Source organism: Diabrotica undecimpunctata, chromosome 1, assembly GCF_040954645.1.
Source record: "Diabrotica undecimpunctata isolate CICGRU chromosome 1, icDiaUnde3, whole genome shotgun sequence".
Taxonomy (NCBI): domain Eukaryota; kingdom Metazoa; phylum Arthropoda; class Insecta; order Coleoptera; family Chrysomelidae; genus Diabrotica; species Diabrotica undecimpunctata.
This window is the reverse complement of record NC_092803.1, coordinates 180800009-180816673: the sequence shown is the minus strand read 5'-3', so window position 1 is coordinate 180816673 and position 16665 is coordinate 180800009. Positions and strand designations below refer to the sequence as shown.

Genomic DNA, 16665 nt, shown 5'->3' with positions numbered 1-16665 from the left:
CGTAAATTTGAGCTCTGGTTATGACAAAACAAAACCACATAGTATTTAAAAGATCTCGATCTTTGTTTTTTTGAATGTGGATGGGACAAGGGGAGCCATATATACTCAGTGACATTAGAAGTATTACACCCAGAAGGAATAATTTCCTGAACTTAATTTTTTGGCAACAGAATGACTATATTTAAAAGATGCTATGATAACAATAGCAATAGTTTTATGTTTATTTTAAATAATGTATCTTTAATTTTTTTTGTGAAGAGACCGATTTGTGAAAACTGTCAAAATACTGACCAATGGTTTGAAGTAGTAGGTAGACCTGTTAGCATGCGTACACTGTACCGTCGCATTCGAGCTTTTGGACTGGTTTCATTCCGGCTACGACTAGTGCTTCTTCTGACTGCGGACCACTCTTATCAACGTTTGAATTGGGGCAGAGAACGGCAGCATTATGTGGCAGAATGGCGTAATATAGCATCACGATTTTGTTTAGGAATGCATGATGGTAGTAGTACTTTTTACAATATTTTTAAAAATACAAATATCATTCTGCGTATTATTGAAAAAAAAAAGAATAAATAATAATAACACAACCAACATATTAATGGTGTTTTAATTGTATGACAATACTGTTAAGCATTTTTGTGCCAAAATCTCACATTTTATGTACAATACACTCTGGTCTGTATCTATATATATATATATATATATATATATATAAATTTAGGTTATATACTTATATAATAACTGTATATGAGGTTACAGAAAAATTAATATAAATATAACAATTATCCACTAATTTTTACTAGCAAATCCTTAAATTAGAGAAGATTTGACGTGGTTGTTTGAGGCTAGAGGAACTTATCGCGCATTTCAGACATGCGATGCAGTGTATGGAGGATACTAAATGAGACAACAGACTACAAACTGAAATCGGTTAAATTTTATTATCTCGTGAAAATAAAAATGATGAGAAAGAACGGTATCTTTAGAATAGTGCACCAATTCTTTCTGAAAAAAAAAAAAACCACCGACAATCAACCCTGTTTTGGCTACAGTAAACGCTGCGAGGCATTTGCCCAATCTTTCAAGAAGCACACTATATCGTTTGTTGTGCGATATCAAGTTTAAGTTTGAATAAGGCTGAAGAAAGTCGATTTTAATCGAGAAACAGAAGATAATTTCATGGTGTCGTCGTTACCTACGATTCCTTCGTCGATACCGTCAAAAAGGCTACAATATCGTCTATTTAGATAGGTCATCGGTAAACGTAGGCCACAGCATATCAAAAGAATGGTTAGATACGTCCATTAAATGCATTTTTTCGTGGCCTGACTACAGGCTTACAAGCTCTTGCAGCTCTTGGTCCTCGTTTTGTTCTTCTACATGCAGGATATAAAAATGGCTTTGTTAATGGCGTAGAACTGACTTTTCTGACAAAGAAAAATACCCAAGATTAACATGACGACATGCATGGTCCACTCTTTGAAAATTGGTTGAAACATAACGTAATTCCTAATTTAAAAAAAAAAAAACCAGTTGTGATGGATAATGCTCCTTATCATAGCAGGAAATTGGAGAAAGTTCTAACAGTGCTTCCAATAAAGAAGAAATAAAAACATGCCTTCTATAGAAAGATATAATCGTTGAAGCAAATTACTTAAAAACAGTTGGAAACATGTTGAAAGTTGTCATCAGTTATACTGACACTGTTGGTATGGAGCGAAGTGAAAAGATATATTGTCGCACACAACAAAACTGTTAAAGAACTTGTTTATATTCAGGTTGTATATATAGGTTGATACATACATATACATATATAGGGTGGTATATACAGGTTGATAAATACCTGGCGCTCATATATAATATTTATTGTTTAGTCGATTCCTTTTGAAATTGAAAGAAGCAATTTTCCTAAGAGAACACTCCCCTTGGATCACGGTTTCTCAATAAATTCTTAGTAGACGAAACGTAGAGTTTGAGTTGAGACTTGATTATTACCGTAACGATTATTTTTCAATTTTTTTTTACCGTAACAATGTTAAGTAAAGTTTTTAACCGTAACAGTGTTATGTATAGGTTTTTTTTACCGTAACAATATTTTTTTTTTGAACATGAGACATAAATTAGATATTAAAAGTTTTTTACTTGTGTTCTTACTCTTCAGACTTGAATTGGCAGGTTTTCTACAGTGAGGAAGCCTCGACCGTTCTGAAACAATTCGTCTATGACTTGTTTGCTTGAGAACTAAACACAGATTTAGTTATTTAAATTCTCTATGAAAAGTGAATGTAATTCGGACTAACTAAAGAACCTGTAGATAAGTAGTATTCTTACAATTTTAAAATGGTCATACCATTGCTTAATATGAATTATATGAATTTCTCCGGTGGTATCATGTAGTTTTACACGCATTGTGGCGTTTTGGTATAATATTTGTACTAACTTTGTGAGCCGGTAATCTATTCTACTATTGTTCAGAGGAGTTATAATGCTGTCTAATTCCACAGTGTCGAAGGCTTTGTGAAAATCTACGAAGATAAGTACCAGTGGTCTGTTATATTCTAGCGACGTTTCTATTAAAGTTTTTACTGTTTGTACTTTGTAGGTGATCGTTTGTTCCGACTTTTGAGCGAAAGCCAGCTTGTTCTCGAGGCTGATAGAAATCTAACTTTTTCTCTAGTCTTGTCGTAATTATTCGGGTAAACATTTTATAGATGTGGTTCAATAAGCTGATTGGTCTATAGTTTTCTAGGTGCGCGTTGTCTCCTTTCTTGTGTAGTAAAATTGTTACTGCATTGTTCCATGTTTTTGGTACGCAACAAGGTTAAATAACATTTTTATTTGGTTAAGAAGGGCACGTCCGCCCATCTTTATAGCATCTGTTACGACTCCATCTTCTCCTGGTGCTTTGTTGATTTTCATCTTTTTCATTGCGCCCTGGATTTCGCTAAGTGTGATCTCTAACATGAGCTCTGAACCCTGGTTGATAATTTTGCGAGATGCGGCGGCTTTCAAGTTCTTTTGGTCTTCTCTTTGGCTTGTGTAACGTTCTTGATAGAAGTCTTCAACTATGTGTAGTAGGTTTTCTCTATTTGATGTGGGGACTCCCTCATTGTTCTTTAGTTTGTGTATTTCGCATTTTCCATTGTTTAATCGTCTTCTCAGGACTTTCAGATTTTTATTCTCTTCTATAGTTCGCTGGATTTTTCATTCTTAAATTTCCTTAAATCTTTCCTTAAAGCTTTTGATACTTCTTTGTTTATTTTTCGCAGTTCTTCTTCTTCAATGCTTTCTTTTCCTTTGATTTTTCTTCTAGAGTCCATTAGTTGCTTTATTTTAATGGTTATTTTTTCGTCTTAGCGTCTTTTAGGGCAGCATTTTACTTGAGCCTCTCGAATAGCTTTTACGATATTTTCGTTCAGGGCATTTACATTATTTATGCATTCATTTTGTTGTAGGATTTTATTGATATTGCCTTGATATTCATTTAAATTCTTTGGTTCGTTCCATATTGGGTTGGCTTTCTTTCTAATCATAAGTACAGGAAATAAACTCCAGAAACGGAAATGTCATATTTTGGAACGATATTTTAGACGAATGTAGGGATAAAATGATTCAGAAGCAAATAAAGTTAGCAACGACTAAAGCAAAAATTCAGGATGGTGTGGCTGTTGATATTTTAGGCATATCTTATATTATTATTAATGATTTGAAGAAGCGATGACAGAAAGATTATGAATTTGCTTGGAATCAAACTTTGTAGGCACAAGGAGACACTGGTATAAAGCTCCAATACGTACACTGCCGATTATATAATTTAGAAATAAATTCCGGAATAATGCCAGCTAAAGAATGCGTTCTTGAAATGCTGTTTGAACGTGAAACTATAGCTTTACTAAAATATTTGGCGAGGTTCTTTATCAAGCCAATGACCAATTAGCGGCGAATGTTTTGGTGAATTACCTGTTTCATTTGTGTAACCACATCAAAAAAGCATTTAAAAGTTTAAAAGTAAAAGGAATGGATCCAGATGTAGCATCTCAAAGATTAATATTGTTTAAGACTGTCAGAGAATTGTTAGGTAATGGTATGACCATTTTAGGATTGCAACCCTTAAAGCAGATGTGATTCTTCTTCAACCTTAAGTAATCCAACTTTGGACATAGGCCTCCCCCAAATCAATCCAGTGTTTTCTATTTTGCGCCACTTGCTTCATTTAGTGGCATTTAGAAGCTCCATTTTAATTTGGCAGCATGTTCTCCTGCGTCTTTTACTGTGGTTTTGCTTCTAATCCATTTGTTTGTTTTTTTGTCTATAAGTCTCACCCTTTTACTATTTTATCCATATTGGACTTGGTGAGTGGCAACTAGAATACATGGGCCATATAATGCGCAATGAACAACGATACAACCTACTTCGGACCATACTTCAAGGTAAAGTGCATGGGAAAAGAGGTCCAGGACGAAGAAGCATATCCTGGCTTCCTAACCTTCGACAATGGTTTAACTTAACCACTACCGGACTTTTCAGGGCAGCAGTCAACAAAGTCAGAATAGCCATGTTAGTGTCCAACATCCGTAACGGATAGGAACCATAAGAAGAAAAGTGTCCACGTCTGTGAACCTTACGTGAGTATAGGGAGGATACACTGATCGTAAATTCTGGTTTTTACATACTATTCTATTTTAGTGCTTTTCAAGATCCAACTCAGTTTTCCAAATCCTGCCCACGCTAACCTTTTCTGGTAATTTCGTCAGTTTGATTTTCTTTGTTAATTTTCATTATCAAAATCAATTTTTATTATCAAAGCAGATGTGATACATTGATAAAATTCTTAGAGTTTGACATTATTACTATTGCGTTTAGTTTGGGTGGGTGTATTAGTTGATATTAACCTGATTCTTACCAGCATCTTGCGTACCAATAATCACTAAAACATTTAGAAGAACTTTAAAAGATATATTTAAACTTTGACAGGTACTTGACAGGTTTTCTGGCATTCCTGATATGTTTAAATTTTCAATTATTGTTAAAATATTATTTGAAAGATTTAAAAATCTGCACTAGTAATGGGAACTATATGCATTTTATCACTTGCATTAATTTGTTGGATATTGTTTAATGTGATCAAATGCTTTTACTGAATTAAAAAACTTTTTCTAAGATAAATTTGCTGCACGATGTTAAAAGATATAAAACTAACATAAAATTTTGCGGAAAAGACTTAATTAATGACAGGATATTTTTAAATTCTACCTTTTAATTTTTCTGTAACCTCGTCACTTATTCATTGTATGTTTATTAAAATCATAGCTAAACTTTCTACAAACTAATGGTCTTTCGGGTACATATGGCGGATATAGTTCTTAAAATTGTACATACACTTACATAACTAGTTAGAACCGTAAAATTAAAGAAAGGCACACTTTTGAAGACATCAAATGAATTTTGTAAGGAAAGAAGATTTTAGCAATAACCGCTTGAAATCAAATTCAAAATGAACGCTTTAACATACTGACTTTTTTCAAAGATTTTGTCAACATCATAAAAATTGCTGATAAATTGAAGATTTAAGACAAATTTTTCCTAATTTCTCTTTTTTGTATCAATTGTTGCTTATGATAATTCCATAGTCGTTTCTAATATTCTCATAAGTTTATTTTATATTTTAATATTTTAATATTTTACTATTGTAAGTCTTTTATAGTTTGTAACGATGTGCATCGCGTCCGTCCTGTCAACCCTCCGTACACTCGCATTCCCACCGCAAGTTCCGCTTCCATTCCATTCCGCTTCCAAACAGGAGCCGCCGAACGAGAGAATCGAGTTCCATCAGATGGACCTAGTGGCAGTTTTTTACCAGTCTTAAAGCGGTGATTTGAGACAGACCAACCATTCTGTTTCTAAGTGTTGATTAGTCACTTCCCGCTTTTGGCCGGAATAAATATTAATCGATCTGTCTTCCTCCTAACCGTCCTTTCTTCTTTTCATCGTGTAATTATCGTTTCATTTTTATGACATCAATTATATTTGAGTTTTCGCAGGTATTAAACAGTGGGGTCATCGAGCCGTGCGTAGGTTTGGTATTTGAATTTTGTACATATCATCTAGAATATAATTTTATTTTGTTACTTATTTGTTTCAAATATATTTTTATTTTAATTAAACTTGAGTTTTACTGAGTGTTCTGTCTAAAAGAGCTACCCGTTTCAAGTTTTTCCTGTTTAATTTGTCAAACGCTTATTTCAACTCGAGGAATAGAAGGTGTATCTCCATGTCGTATTTGTACGTCTTTTTTACAATCTCTTTTAGTATATTTACGGTATATATTCTTAATCTTTGTTTTCTGACACTGTATTGGAATGATCCCATTTATCTGTGTAAGTTGTTAGTTTTTCTCTAATTATGCTTCTCATTACTTTGTATGCTACTAATTTATTTATATTATCTTTGATGAACATATAGGTTGGTTTTTGGTATTCTTCTTCCTCTTCTGTTTACCACATTTTCCTTTTTTTTGTTCGATATCAACGTAGTAGTGTAGTTTTCTTTAACTTATTCTTTACCTGGTCATAACTACTTTAGGTTTACTTTATTTTTATTCTCTATTGCCTATTTATATTAACTATTAAATAGGTTATTTCTTCTGTTGTTAAGTATATTACCAACATTTTTTCTGCAGTTTTTTTTATTCCTTGTTTTATTTTGTTTTATCCTTCGAATTTCCTTCTTTCCTTGATTTTTAGTTACTATTTTTTTTTTAATTTTTTTTTTCGATATTGGCGTCTTTATATGATCTAACATTGTTTGTTTGCGAGTTTTTTTTTGTATCAATATGTGCTTAATTTTGTTCCATTTCTGACTTTCACCTTTTATTCATATTATTTTGTGTATGAATTTGTATTTATATATGATGCTACTAATATCCCAGTTTGATCATGTAGCTAAATTATATGTTTTCCCCCCTTTATTGTTTGTAATGCATTGTTTTTATTCTTGCGATCTCTTCAAAACATTTATCTTAATCTATTACTTTTACTTCATCTTATTTTTATGTAGACATGATCTGTTTTTCAATGTGCCTCCAGTAAGTTGTTATTCCATCGTTTTCGTGGTTTCTGAGGAGAAAGAAGACCTCTTTCTCCTCAATATTTCTTTCTTCCTTTGCCGTCACCTCTCGTGTTGGTGGGTGATTATAGTCACGTTTAGTAAATAAGAATCAAAAGTAGTCTGCCCAAGTTTCCATCTGATTGTCTTTCATTTTTATTAGTTTGTTCATCTTTTTCTTTGTCCTCTAATCATTCTCCATATTTCTTTCTGTATTCCGTATAGTGTTTCCTTTTTATTTGTCTAACCAAAGTGTTTGTTTCATTTTTGACTCTTTATAATGGTTGTATGCCTGTTGGGTTTCTTGTGTTCTGTATTGTAAAAAGGCTTTCTTCTTTTCTTCATATTTTGCCTTCACTTCCTCTCTAAACTATGGGTTTTCTTTTTTAGTATGTTAGTGTTCGTTACTTTCCTCTCTCCAACTGATTCTGTAGCTGCTTTAACTATGTTATTTTTCCAGCTTTCCTCGATATTATTGTTTTATAATATTCTGTGTTGGTTATAACGTAATCTATCATAGATCATTGTCCACGTGTTTTTGAATGTATATTTATGTTGGTCGTTGTGATCAAAAAATGTGTTGTTTATTCTAAGTTCGTTCTTCATGTAGAAGGTTATCATCAGTTCTCCATTTTCGTTTTTAACATTCTCGGCTCATCTTTATCTTTTGGGCGTTAAAATCTGAAAAAACATAAACTGTTTTTTCATATTATCGGTGCTTTTCGTAGATTCATATTCGTTTATAACGAATATTTTTTTTTCGTTTATTATTTACCCTTAAGTATGACATTCTTCGTGTATTCTTCAAAATTCCATTAATTTTTGTCAAAGTCCTTCTGTGATCATAAAATCTGTGCCTCCATTACGCATTTTTCTTTTTCTGCGTACTACAATATATATTATTATCTATTTTTCCTTGACCTCCCCATCTAGTTTCATTAATTCCTGCAATATCTCCCTCAATTAATGATGTTATATCGGTCATATATAAATCATAGGTGCGTAATCTAATGTACAATGTGTTACTTACGTAGTTTTCAATATTATTAACGACTATTTTTAAAGCACAGTTATTTTGTTCTGATGTTCAAGCAGTGTGAAAAGGTCTGTATTTTTAGAAATATAAACACATAAATATCATGCTTTTAGCTTAAACAGCTTTATTTTGAGAGTTAAAGTTACTCTAAATATTAATTTAATATAGTTTTTTTCATAGAAACATTAGTAAATTAAACAAAATTTGTTTAATTTACTAATGTTTGTATTTTGAGAACGATTTCCGAAGTGGAAATTGAAACGTCAATAAACGTACTGTAACCTTTAATTGTGGCTTATTCCCATTTAAATAGTAATTACTTTAAAATGCCACCAGAAAATAGCTTCAAATTAATTAATATTTCAGAAAAGGTTCAACTTTCGTTTCAGAAGTTTTATTTCGACATATGACAGTTAGTACATCTTTTTCTGCCATTTAGTAGATAACCGTAGTCTTAAATTTTGTTTTGTTGTTGAAAAGTTCAATGTAATATTGGTTGATAAATTTAAATATTTTTTTGTAGTTTGGAGTACAGAAAATTATTTCAGATATTCATCCTTAATAATTTCCGAAAAAAAAACCTAAATTTTTCATATGCAACAAAAGGATTTTTTTTAAACGGCTTCCTTTTTAAATAGTGTAGAAATCTTCTTGTGTATTGTTGCCCAGAACATCTCTGTAAGTATTTTTTTGATTTCTTTTTCCTAGTTAAATATCCCAGTTGACCATAAAAGGAAGGAATCTTGATCCACGGGCTTGCTCTCCAACCAAAAACACAAGTAGCCGTTCGCAAACGTTTCAATTTATTTGCTTACCCTGTGATTGTTCAGTTTCCCCTTTCAATCCCTGTAAGCAAAATAAAATTGTTACAAAATAATTAGGGAAGAAGGGAATCAACAGTTTAGAATTTCCCATTGAGTTTTCTATGGCCGTTTGACGATTCGTCACCCGATATATTAGAATAAGTTAGTAATAAATTGAAATACCCAAAAAGTTTAATTGATTTTCAGATATTTGGAAATTCATTATTTATAGAAACAAGTTAGAGGTACAAGTTATCACCTATTTTTGCAAAAACCTGAATGCCTCTCACATCCAAATTTAGTCGTTTTTTCACAGATCCGCCTGGCCTAATATAAATCAATAGAATTTTTCATATGGTAAACTGTCTGGAATTACAATAAATTTACTTATAATTCTACTGGATCCATATTATGCCATTTCTGCTTATTTTACAATACTTTTTAAAAATACAGACCTATTAATCAATAAACATGAAATACATAAGACTCATCACCAACTTAACAAATAATATACACAATACAAATACAATTAAAAATATATGTATATACATTAAAATTTATTTATAACACAGTAAAATTAAGTACATATTCGACTTTTCATTAAATACAAAATTTTTATTCATATAACTTACATATTATATAAGTTTAGTGGAACGTATGTTTTAAATGTTATGTTAAAGAATCTTTCACTTCGTGTTGTTTTAAGAAAATTTGCATTTATTACAGTAACAAAATCTTGATCTTGTTAGGCGGATAGAAAAAAATGACGTGCTTTATATCCATGACACTCTTTTTCTCTAGTTCCTATTTTACATGAGTAATTTTTTTGTGACGTATATATTGTGCGCTGCTTTTTATAATATTTACATAAGATATATATCGAAAATTATTTAGGATTATTCTTTTGTTGTATTCTTATCATGTCCATAGCTAAGACTACAGTTGATCAATGCAAAAACGTTTGATCGCGTTTAATGGTCGAGGACTTCGGCTTTGTGGCAATAAAATGTATTGGAGTTTTTTGTTTCTTTTAAATTATATGTCACAAATATGTGCTTGGTTCTGTTCTCAGTTCATTACTCAGATAGAAAAGCGGAAATACAATCTGCAACAATTCAAGCGAATGTATAGGAATGGAAAAAACAATGCTCAAGCAAAGACAATATAAAACACGAAGAATACTAAGGTGTAAAGAAAATAGTACGAATAATAGTTAGAAAGGGTCCATAAATCTATCATAAACAACAGTTAAAAATAGCTATCGCAAAAAATGGAAGTATTTTAGCATTTTCTTTTATCCTGTGTAAGGTTTTATTACACGTCTTTCAAATAAACGAAAAAGAGGTTTTTACAAACACTCGAATTGCATTTAAGAATTTTCGAATGAGCAACGGCAATTGCTATAAGCACTTTATGATTTGCGTTGTTTTAGAATTGCGTACCAAAAGTGTCGATTGGGATAAACAAAATCTAATCAACTATTTGCATTAAAAAATATCGCTAGAGGCATAACAAGCATTTGTTTACATTTGCCAAAATTGATCTCATGAAAATCGAAAAATGGCAACAATCGCACAACGTTTATTTATTTAACAGCTTTATAGAAACTCATTTAATTTGCGGCAAAATACAAAAATTGCATAAGAAAGCTACACTTCTTACCTTTAAAGCGCATTTTAATTTTTATTGATAGGACGCACTAATAAAAAAATATCGAATTTTTACCGTCGAGTTGATACAAAATCGCCGGTCGATTCAAGCGTTGTTTCAGAGAGAACGGTTCGTTCTACACAAAAAATGCTAATAAACATTCTTATTCAAAATGATCTCAGATACATTTTTGTTTAAAATCGATGTTTTCTGTTTTTCCTACTAGAAGGGTTTTAGGAGAAGCCCGGGGATAGGATTGGCAAACCTTTTAGCTTCTTTTTTAACGTCCTAGAATTGACATTCTCAGTAAAATTTAGCTTGTTCGTATGGTTTTTAGAGGTTAAGTAGAATTTTCTTCTCTAATGACTGGATTAGTTATATTTGGACTATTTGTTATAGCCCTCATACCTTCCGTCGGACGCGGCTGTTCAAATTAATACAACACAAATGTTTTGCGCCAGTATGTGTGTCTCCTAAACAGTCGGGAATTATCGTCACCAGTAGCTTCCTACCTCCCATTATTCGGCAGAAGGTGATCGGTCATTAGTAAATATTCTTAGCTAGAATGAAGATATTTCAATATTGTTCATTTTGATATAGCGCCCATTAGTGTAACAAAATTAATTTTATAAATTTGTGAAATTTATTAGTTTGGTGAATACTATTTCTTTATACTCCTACTACCTCTTCTTTTTTTATTCAAAATGATTGATTGGGACTGGTGGTGGCAGCCGTAGCTCAGTGGCTGTGTTACTGGCTTAACAAGCTGGAGGGCCCGGGTTCGAATCCCAGCACCGACAAAATTTTCAATTTCTAATTTAACTGAGCTGTCACCGTGCTTCGGAGGGCACGTAAAACCGTCGGTCCAGGCTACGAAAGTAGTCGTTAAGTCATGTTAGGGGCGCTTGCGCGACCTGAAAACCCTAACACTAGACCTTAGCCAGAAGGTTACACGAACTACACGAACTTTACTCTGGGACTGGTTGGAGTTTTCTTTGTAAGTTAATAAATTAATATTTGTTTTTGATCGGAAATACGCTTGTCATGGCAAGTTGTAGTAAAAAGAAGACTTGGAGAATCCTAAAGATGTCGAAGAACTACAAAGATTAAGGTTTGACGACGACGAAGGTGATTGACAGGACGATTTTGATGATGAAGAGGATACAGATGCAGAATATGAAGTCGAACCTCGCGACGGCGATTCAGATACCAAGCAGGAAGCAAGTGACAATGATGATTACGATGGATCTAACGAAGATGACATCAACTTTTTTTTGGAAGAGATAAAAGTAAATGAAAAAAAAAGCTCCTAAAAAAAACAAAAGGGAATAAAAATCCACAATCACAAAGAGTTCGTTCAAAACAACATAATCTTATTCGCAAGTTACCAGGTGTAATTGGTGCAGCAAGAATGACAAAAATTCCTTTGGGATGCTGAAGTTGCATTATGGATTACGAAATATTGCGTATAATTGTACAACAGACCAACCAATATATTGAAAGTGTTAAATCACTCTTCAAACGCGATAGAGATGCCAAGTCTCTTATATTTTGCTGGTGTTCACAGAAGTAACAGACAGAGTGAAAGACCTGTGGGGATCCGACAGGGATGGTATTGAAAAATACCGACTGGTAATTAACATCAAAAGATTTAAGTTCATTATGCATTGTATGCGATTTGATGATTGCACTACCAGAAATGAAAGAAAAAAAACCGACAAAATTGCAGCAATTCGTGGCAATGTTAGAGTACAATTCACAGAAATCCTATAGTTTAGGACACAACGTTACGATTGAATTAATATATACATACCGAATAAACCTAATAAATATGGTGTGAAAATCTACGCACTTGGGGATTCCCCAGTTTACTATCTATATAATTTGGAAATATATACAGGATTACAACCTGAAGGCCCATTTCAATTGAGCAATTCACCGTCGGATGTTGTTCTGCGACTTTGCCAACCTATTTATCAGACAGGACGAAATGTTACTGCTAATAACTGGTTCACCAGCATTCCATTGATAGATGAGTCACGTCGTAAAAACCTTTCTTACGTTGGCACGTTAAAAAAAAAAAAATTAAGTCGAAATTCCACCTTAATTCCTTCAAAATAAGACGAGAGCTAATAATAGTAGCTTGTTTGCTTTCAAAAATGGGTGCACTTTAGTTTTTTATATTCCTAGAAAGGGAAAATGTATAATTTTGGCTTCAAGTCTACATGAAGATTCTTCTATCGATCTTAAAACAGAAGATAAAAAGAAGCTAACTTTTACAATCGCACCAAAGGCGGAGTTGACACAATAGATAAATTGTGTGCATCATACAGCGTAGCTAGAAATGTTCGTCGTTGGCCCATGGTGATATTTTTCACTATGCTCAATACTAGTGGACTTAATGCTGAGGTAATATATTTTGGCAATAATCAAAATGTTATTCGAAGAAAAAAATTTTAGAAAGATTTGTCACATGCATTTGGTTTACTTCATATGATTCGACGAAGTTCAGAAACTCTGGAATTCATATCGGCCTGCAACAACGTCTATAAGAATTTGCCCTATTAGAACAATGAGAACAGAAAACAGAAAATGAACATGTTGAAAAACGCAGGAGATGTCATACATGCATTGTAAGTGCATGACTAAGTTTAACTGCAAAAAATGTAAGAAAACCATTTGTTTGATGGACAACTTTTGCAATATTTACAGACAGATATTTACAGAAATACCACAAGATGACATACATTAGGGAAGAGTATAATACAGAATGCTTTTTTACGAGTACTACGTCAGATTTTAGAAAAAAGTTAGTTACCTTTCGCGTTAATGATTTGTATTCGAATGTATTTTTAACTTTTTCATGTACTTACGTACATGGATGACATGTATTAAATGCATAGTATTAAAATAAGTTATTTTTATTTACAATAAGAGGCGTAAACAACCGCGTATTCCATTTGATACACCGCGCCCATTTCTTTTAGTTTAAAGACCGCGCCCGACGGAAGGTTAAACCAAAGAATATAGACGCTTATAGACGCTTAAGCGTCTATATTCTTTGGTTAAACAATATGTTTGATTCATTTTAAGGGCAGACACTTGAAGATCAACACAAGTACTGATCATATCATATACCAGAAAGCAATATTTATACGTAGATTTAATACAGAAACAAATAAACTACAAATTGAAAGAGGAATCAGTATCACGAAGTTCAATTGGGTTGACAAGGGAATTGAACTAAAAAAGACAACAAATGATCTTAGCAAATGTAGAAGAATATATATATCTCGAATTCCACAGAACATCGTTATTTTTTTGATGCCAAAAAACGCTTTTTCAAATTTGAAGGCACACTCCTCAGACCAATTTTTTTCCGTTCCTTATAGCTTAAAAGTGAAGAAAAAAGAATGCTGTCCGCCGGATGCAGGGTACCCATTACTTTTTAAGCGATTTTTTAAAATTTACTCATCGAAATTTTACCGTATTTTCAAGAAATACTTAAAATAGCTGTGGTATCGCTTCTATAGCACCTATAGGACTCTTTAAAAAAACAAAATAAAGGTCTGTTCTTGAAATTACATTTATTTTGATTTTTTTTAAAGAGTCCTATAGGTGCTATAGAAGCGATACCACAGCTATTTTAAGTATTTCTTGAAAATACGGTAAAATTTCGATGAGTAAATTTTAAAAAATCTCTTAAAAAGCTATGGATACCCTCCACGGGACGTCATTGTCACACGGCGGACGGCATTCTTTTTTTCTTCACTTTTAAGCTATAAGGAACGAACAAAAATTGGTCTGTGGAGTGTGCCCTTCAAATTTGAAAAAGCGTTTTTTTTTTGGCATCAAAAAAAGAACGATTTTCTGTGGAATTTGACATATATATATATATATATATATATATATATATATATATATATATATATATACTTATATTTAATAGAAAATATAAATACATGTGCGTTATCAAGCATTCAGTTTTAAATTCAAACTTCTTTCTGGCAGACACTGAATTTCGCAAAAAATCCGAAGATAGAACACAAATGTAAAAACTCGCAAAGGGGAGTGACAAAAAAATAATACAAATAACGATAACAAGAAGAGCAACACGTAATTATCTTGTTTCTTATTATTATTATTGTGTTTATGAAGAGGTTTTACTACTTCCTCTCTCCATACAGTCAAGAAAACTAATGCCTGTAACCATTGGAAACCTTGTAACAGAAATAGTCATAGCAATTATATCTTAAACAAGCATCAAAGTTTTTCTTAACCTTAGCGCAGCATATATGCTAACTCTAATTTTTGTACCGTATCTCGTATTACAGTATACGCTACTAATTTATTCATGTGCTATTTAGTCAAAACTATCACAAAGTGAAATACTATAATTATTGTACATATGATTTACCCGTCATAAATTGTTGAAATAATTTACCCTAAACTATATAAAATTTACTACAACCACCCAGCCGATGGTCCGATATGTCCACTTAAAGGTATGATTCCAGCCAACTTTGGACTAATATGATTATGAGTTCCGGAAGGTCTGTTGTACTCTTCGTCCGGAGTTTGTGAAGACCCTGTAGGATTGCTGGAGGAAGAATTAAAAATCAACGGTTCTCGTGAGGTACCGCTAGGTGGGATAGAAGGACCCACTGTGGTCACGCTTTCCTCAGTAGTCGATGGGGTTAAGGTGGACGGTACCGTGGTTGGGATTTCCATGGAGTCTTGCTGCGATTGGGTCTCTTCGTGACGCGCCGATTGTACGCCATCTGGAACTCTTGTAGGGACGCTGGAGGCACGTTTCAAGACCTGTTGGAACTAAGAAAATATAGGTTTTACTATATTACATCACGGTATTTATCACACAAGTAATATATGTTTGCTGTAATTTATTTACAATATCATATGGCGGCTCTGCCTGATCCAAATTGTTGGTGACACGTCATGTCAGAAATAAATCCAGCGGATGTTTTATCTAGAGGAATCAAACCAGAAAAATTCAAAGATTTATATCCAGAAGAGATTTACCACAAGACATATATTCAGATAATGGTAGTATCTTACTAGGGACTAACAGCTACCTTCAGAACCATTTGCATTTTTAAGAGATGGAGAAACAATGTACTTTCGCTTTTTGGAGTTTTATATTAACTGGCATTATATACCAAGCTGTTCTACATATTTTGGTGGTTTTTGGGAGGCAGCTTTTAAATTGGCAAAGTATTATTTAAAATGGGTTGTTGGAGACACTAATCTAACATATGATAAATTGAGTACGGCAATAACGCAGATTAACGCCTGGTTAAATTCCCGTCCTTGACGACTCTTTCGGAGTATCCTACCGATTTCAATGTTCTCACTTCTGGGTATTTGTTGACTAGCTTTCAATTGGTGATTTTACCGCAAGAGAATATTGCAGTTACCGTTCAGTCATTCGATCAGTATCGCGGGTATTTTTGGCGATTCGTGACGCGACAGATATTTATTTGATGAAAATTGTAAAAATATTGGATGAGGTATAATTATTGCAAGTGCGTTCTATATTATTATTAGTGAGGCGGAGGCCGAAGCAATGAAACTGGATTCCATCAAACCTCCCGCTTTCGATATAAACCAATAAGTTTTAAACAAAAATTAGTCCACTCTATTATTGCAAATTACAAAATCAAAACAAACTAGCGACAACGTTCGACACTTTCACTCGGAAGCGTACACACTAAACACTTCTTCTTCTTCTTCTTCTTCTGATTCCTATCCGTTTCGGATGTTGGAAATCATATTGGCAATCATGACCTTGCTCGCTGCGGCTCGAAACAGCTCCGTTGAGGTTTTCTTAAACCATGTTCTTAAATTCCGCAGCCATGATATTCTCCTTCTACCGGGTCCTCGCTTACCTTTGACTTTACCTTGCAATATAGACTGCAGCAGGGAGTAACGGTACTGATTTCTCATAACGTGTCCCAGATATTGCAATTTTATGCGTTTAATCGTAAACACAATCTCTGGTTCCTTCTTCATTTTTTCTAGAACTTCCTTGTTCGTGATCCTTGCTGTCCA

At 33.0% G+C, this 16665-nt stretch overlaps 1 protein-coding gene across 1 annotated transcript in view; it reads right to left on the bottom strand.

Moving 5' to 3' along the window:
- Positions 1–14802: 14802 nt before the first annotated feature.
- Positions 14803–16665, bottom strand: part of LOC140432645 (transient receptor potential-gamma protein-like) — a 382624-nt gene continuing 380761 nt past the window's right edge. The window contains exon 20 of the mRNA XM_072520678.1: positions 14803–15426. Within this exon, the coding sequence (XP_072376779.1) occupies positions 15061–15426 (366 nt within the window). The 3' untranslated portion in view covers positions 14803–15060. The remainder of the gene's footprint in view (positions 15427–16665) is intronic.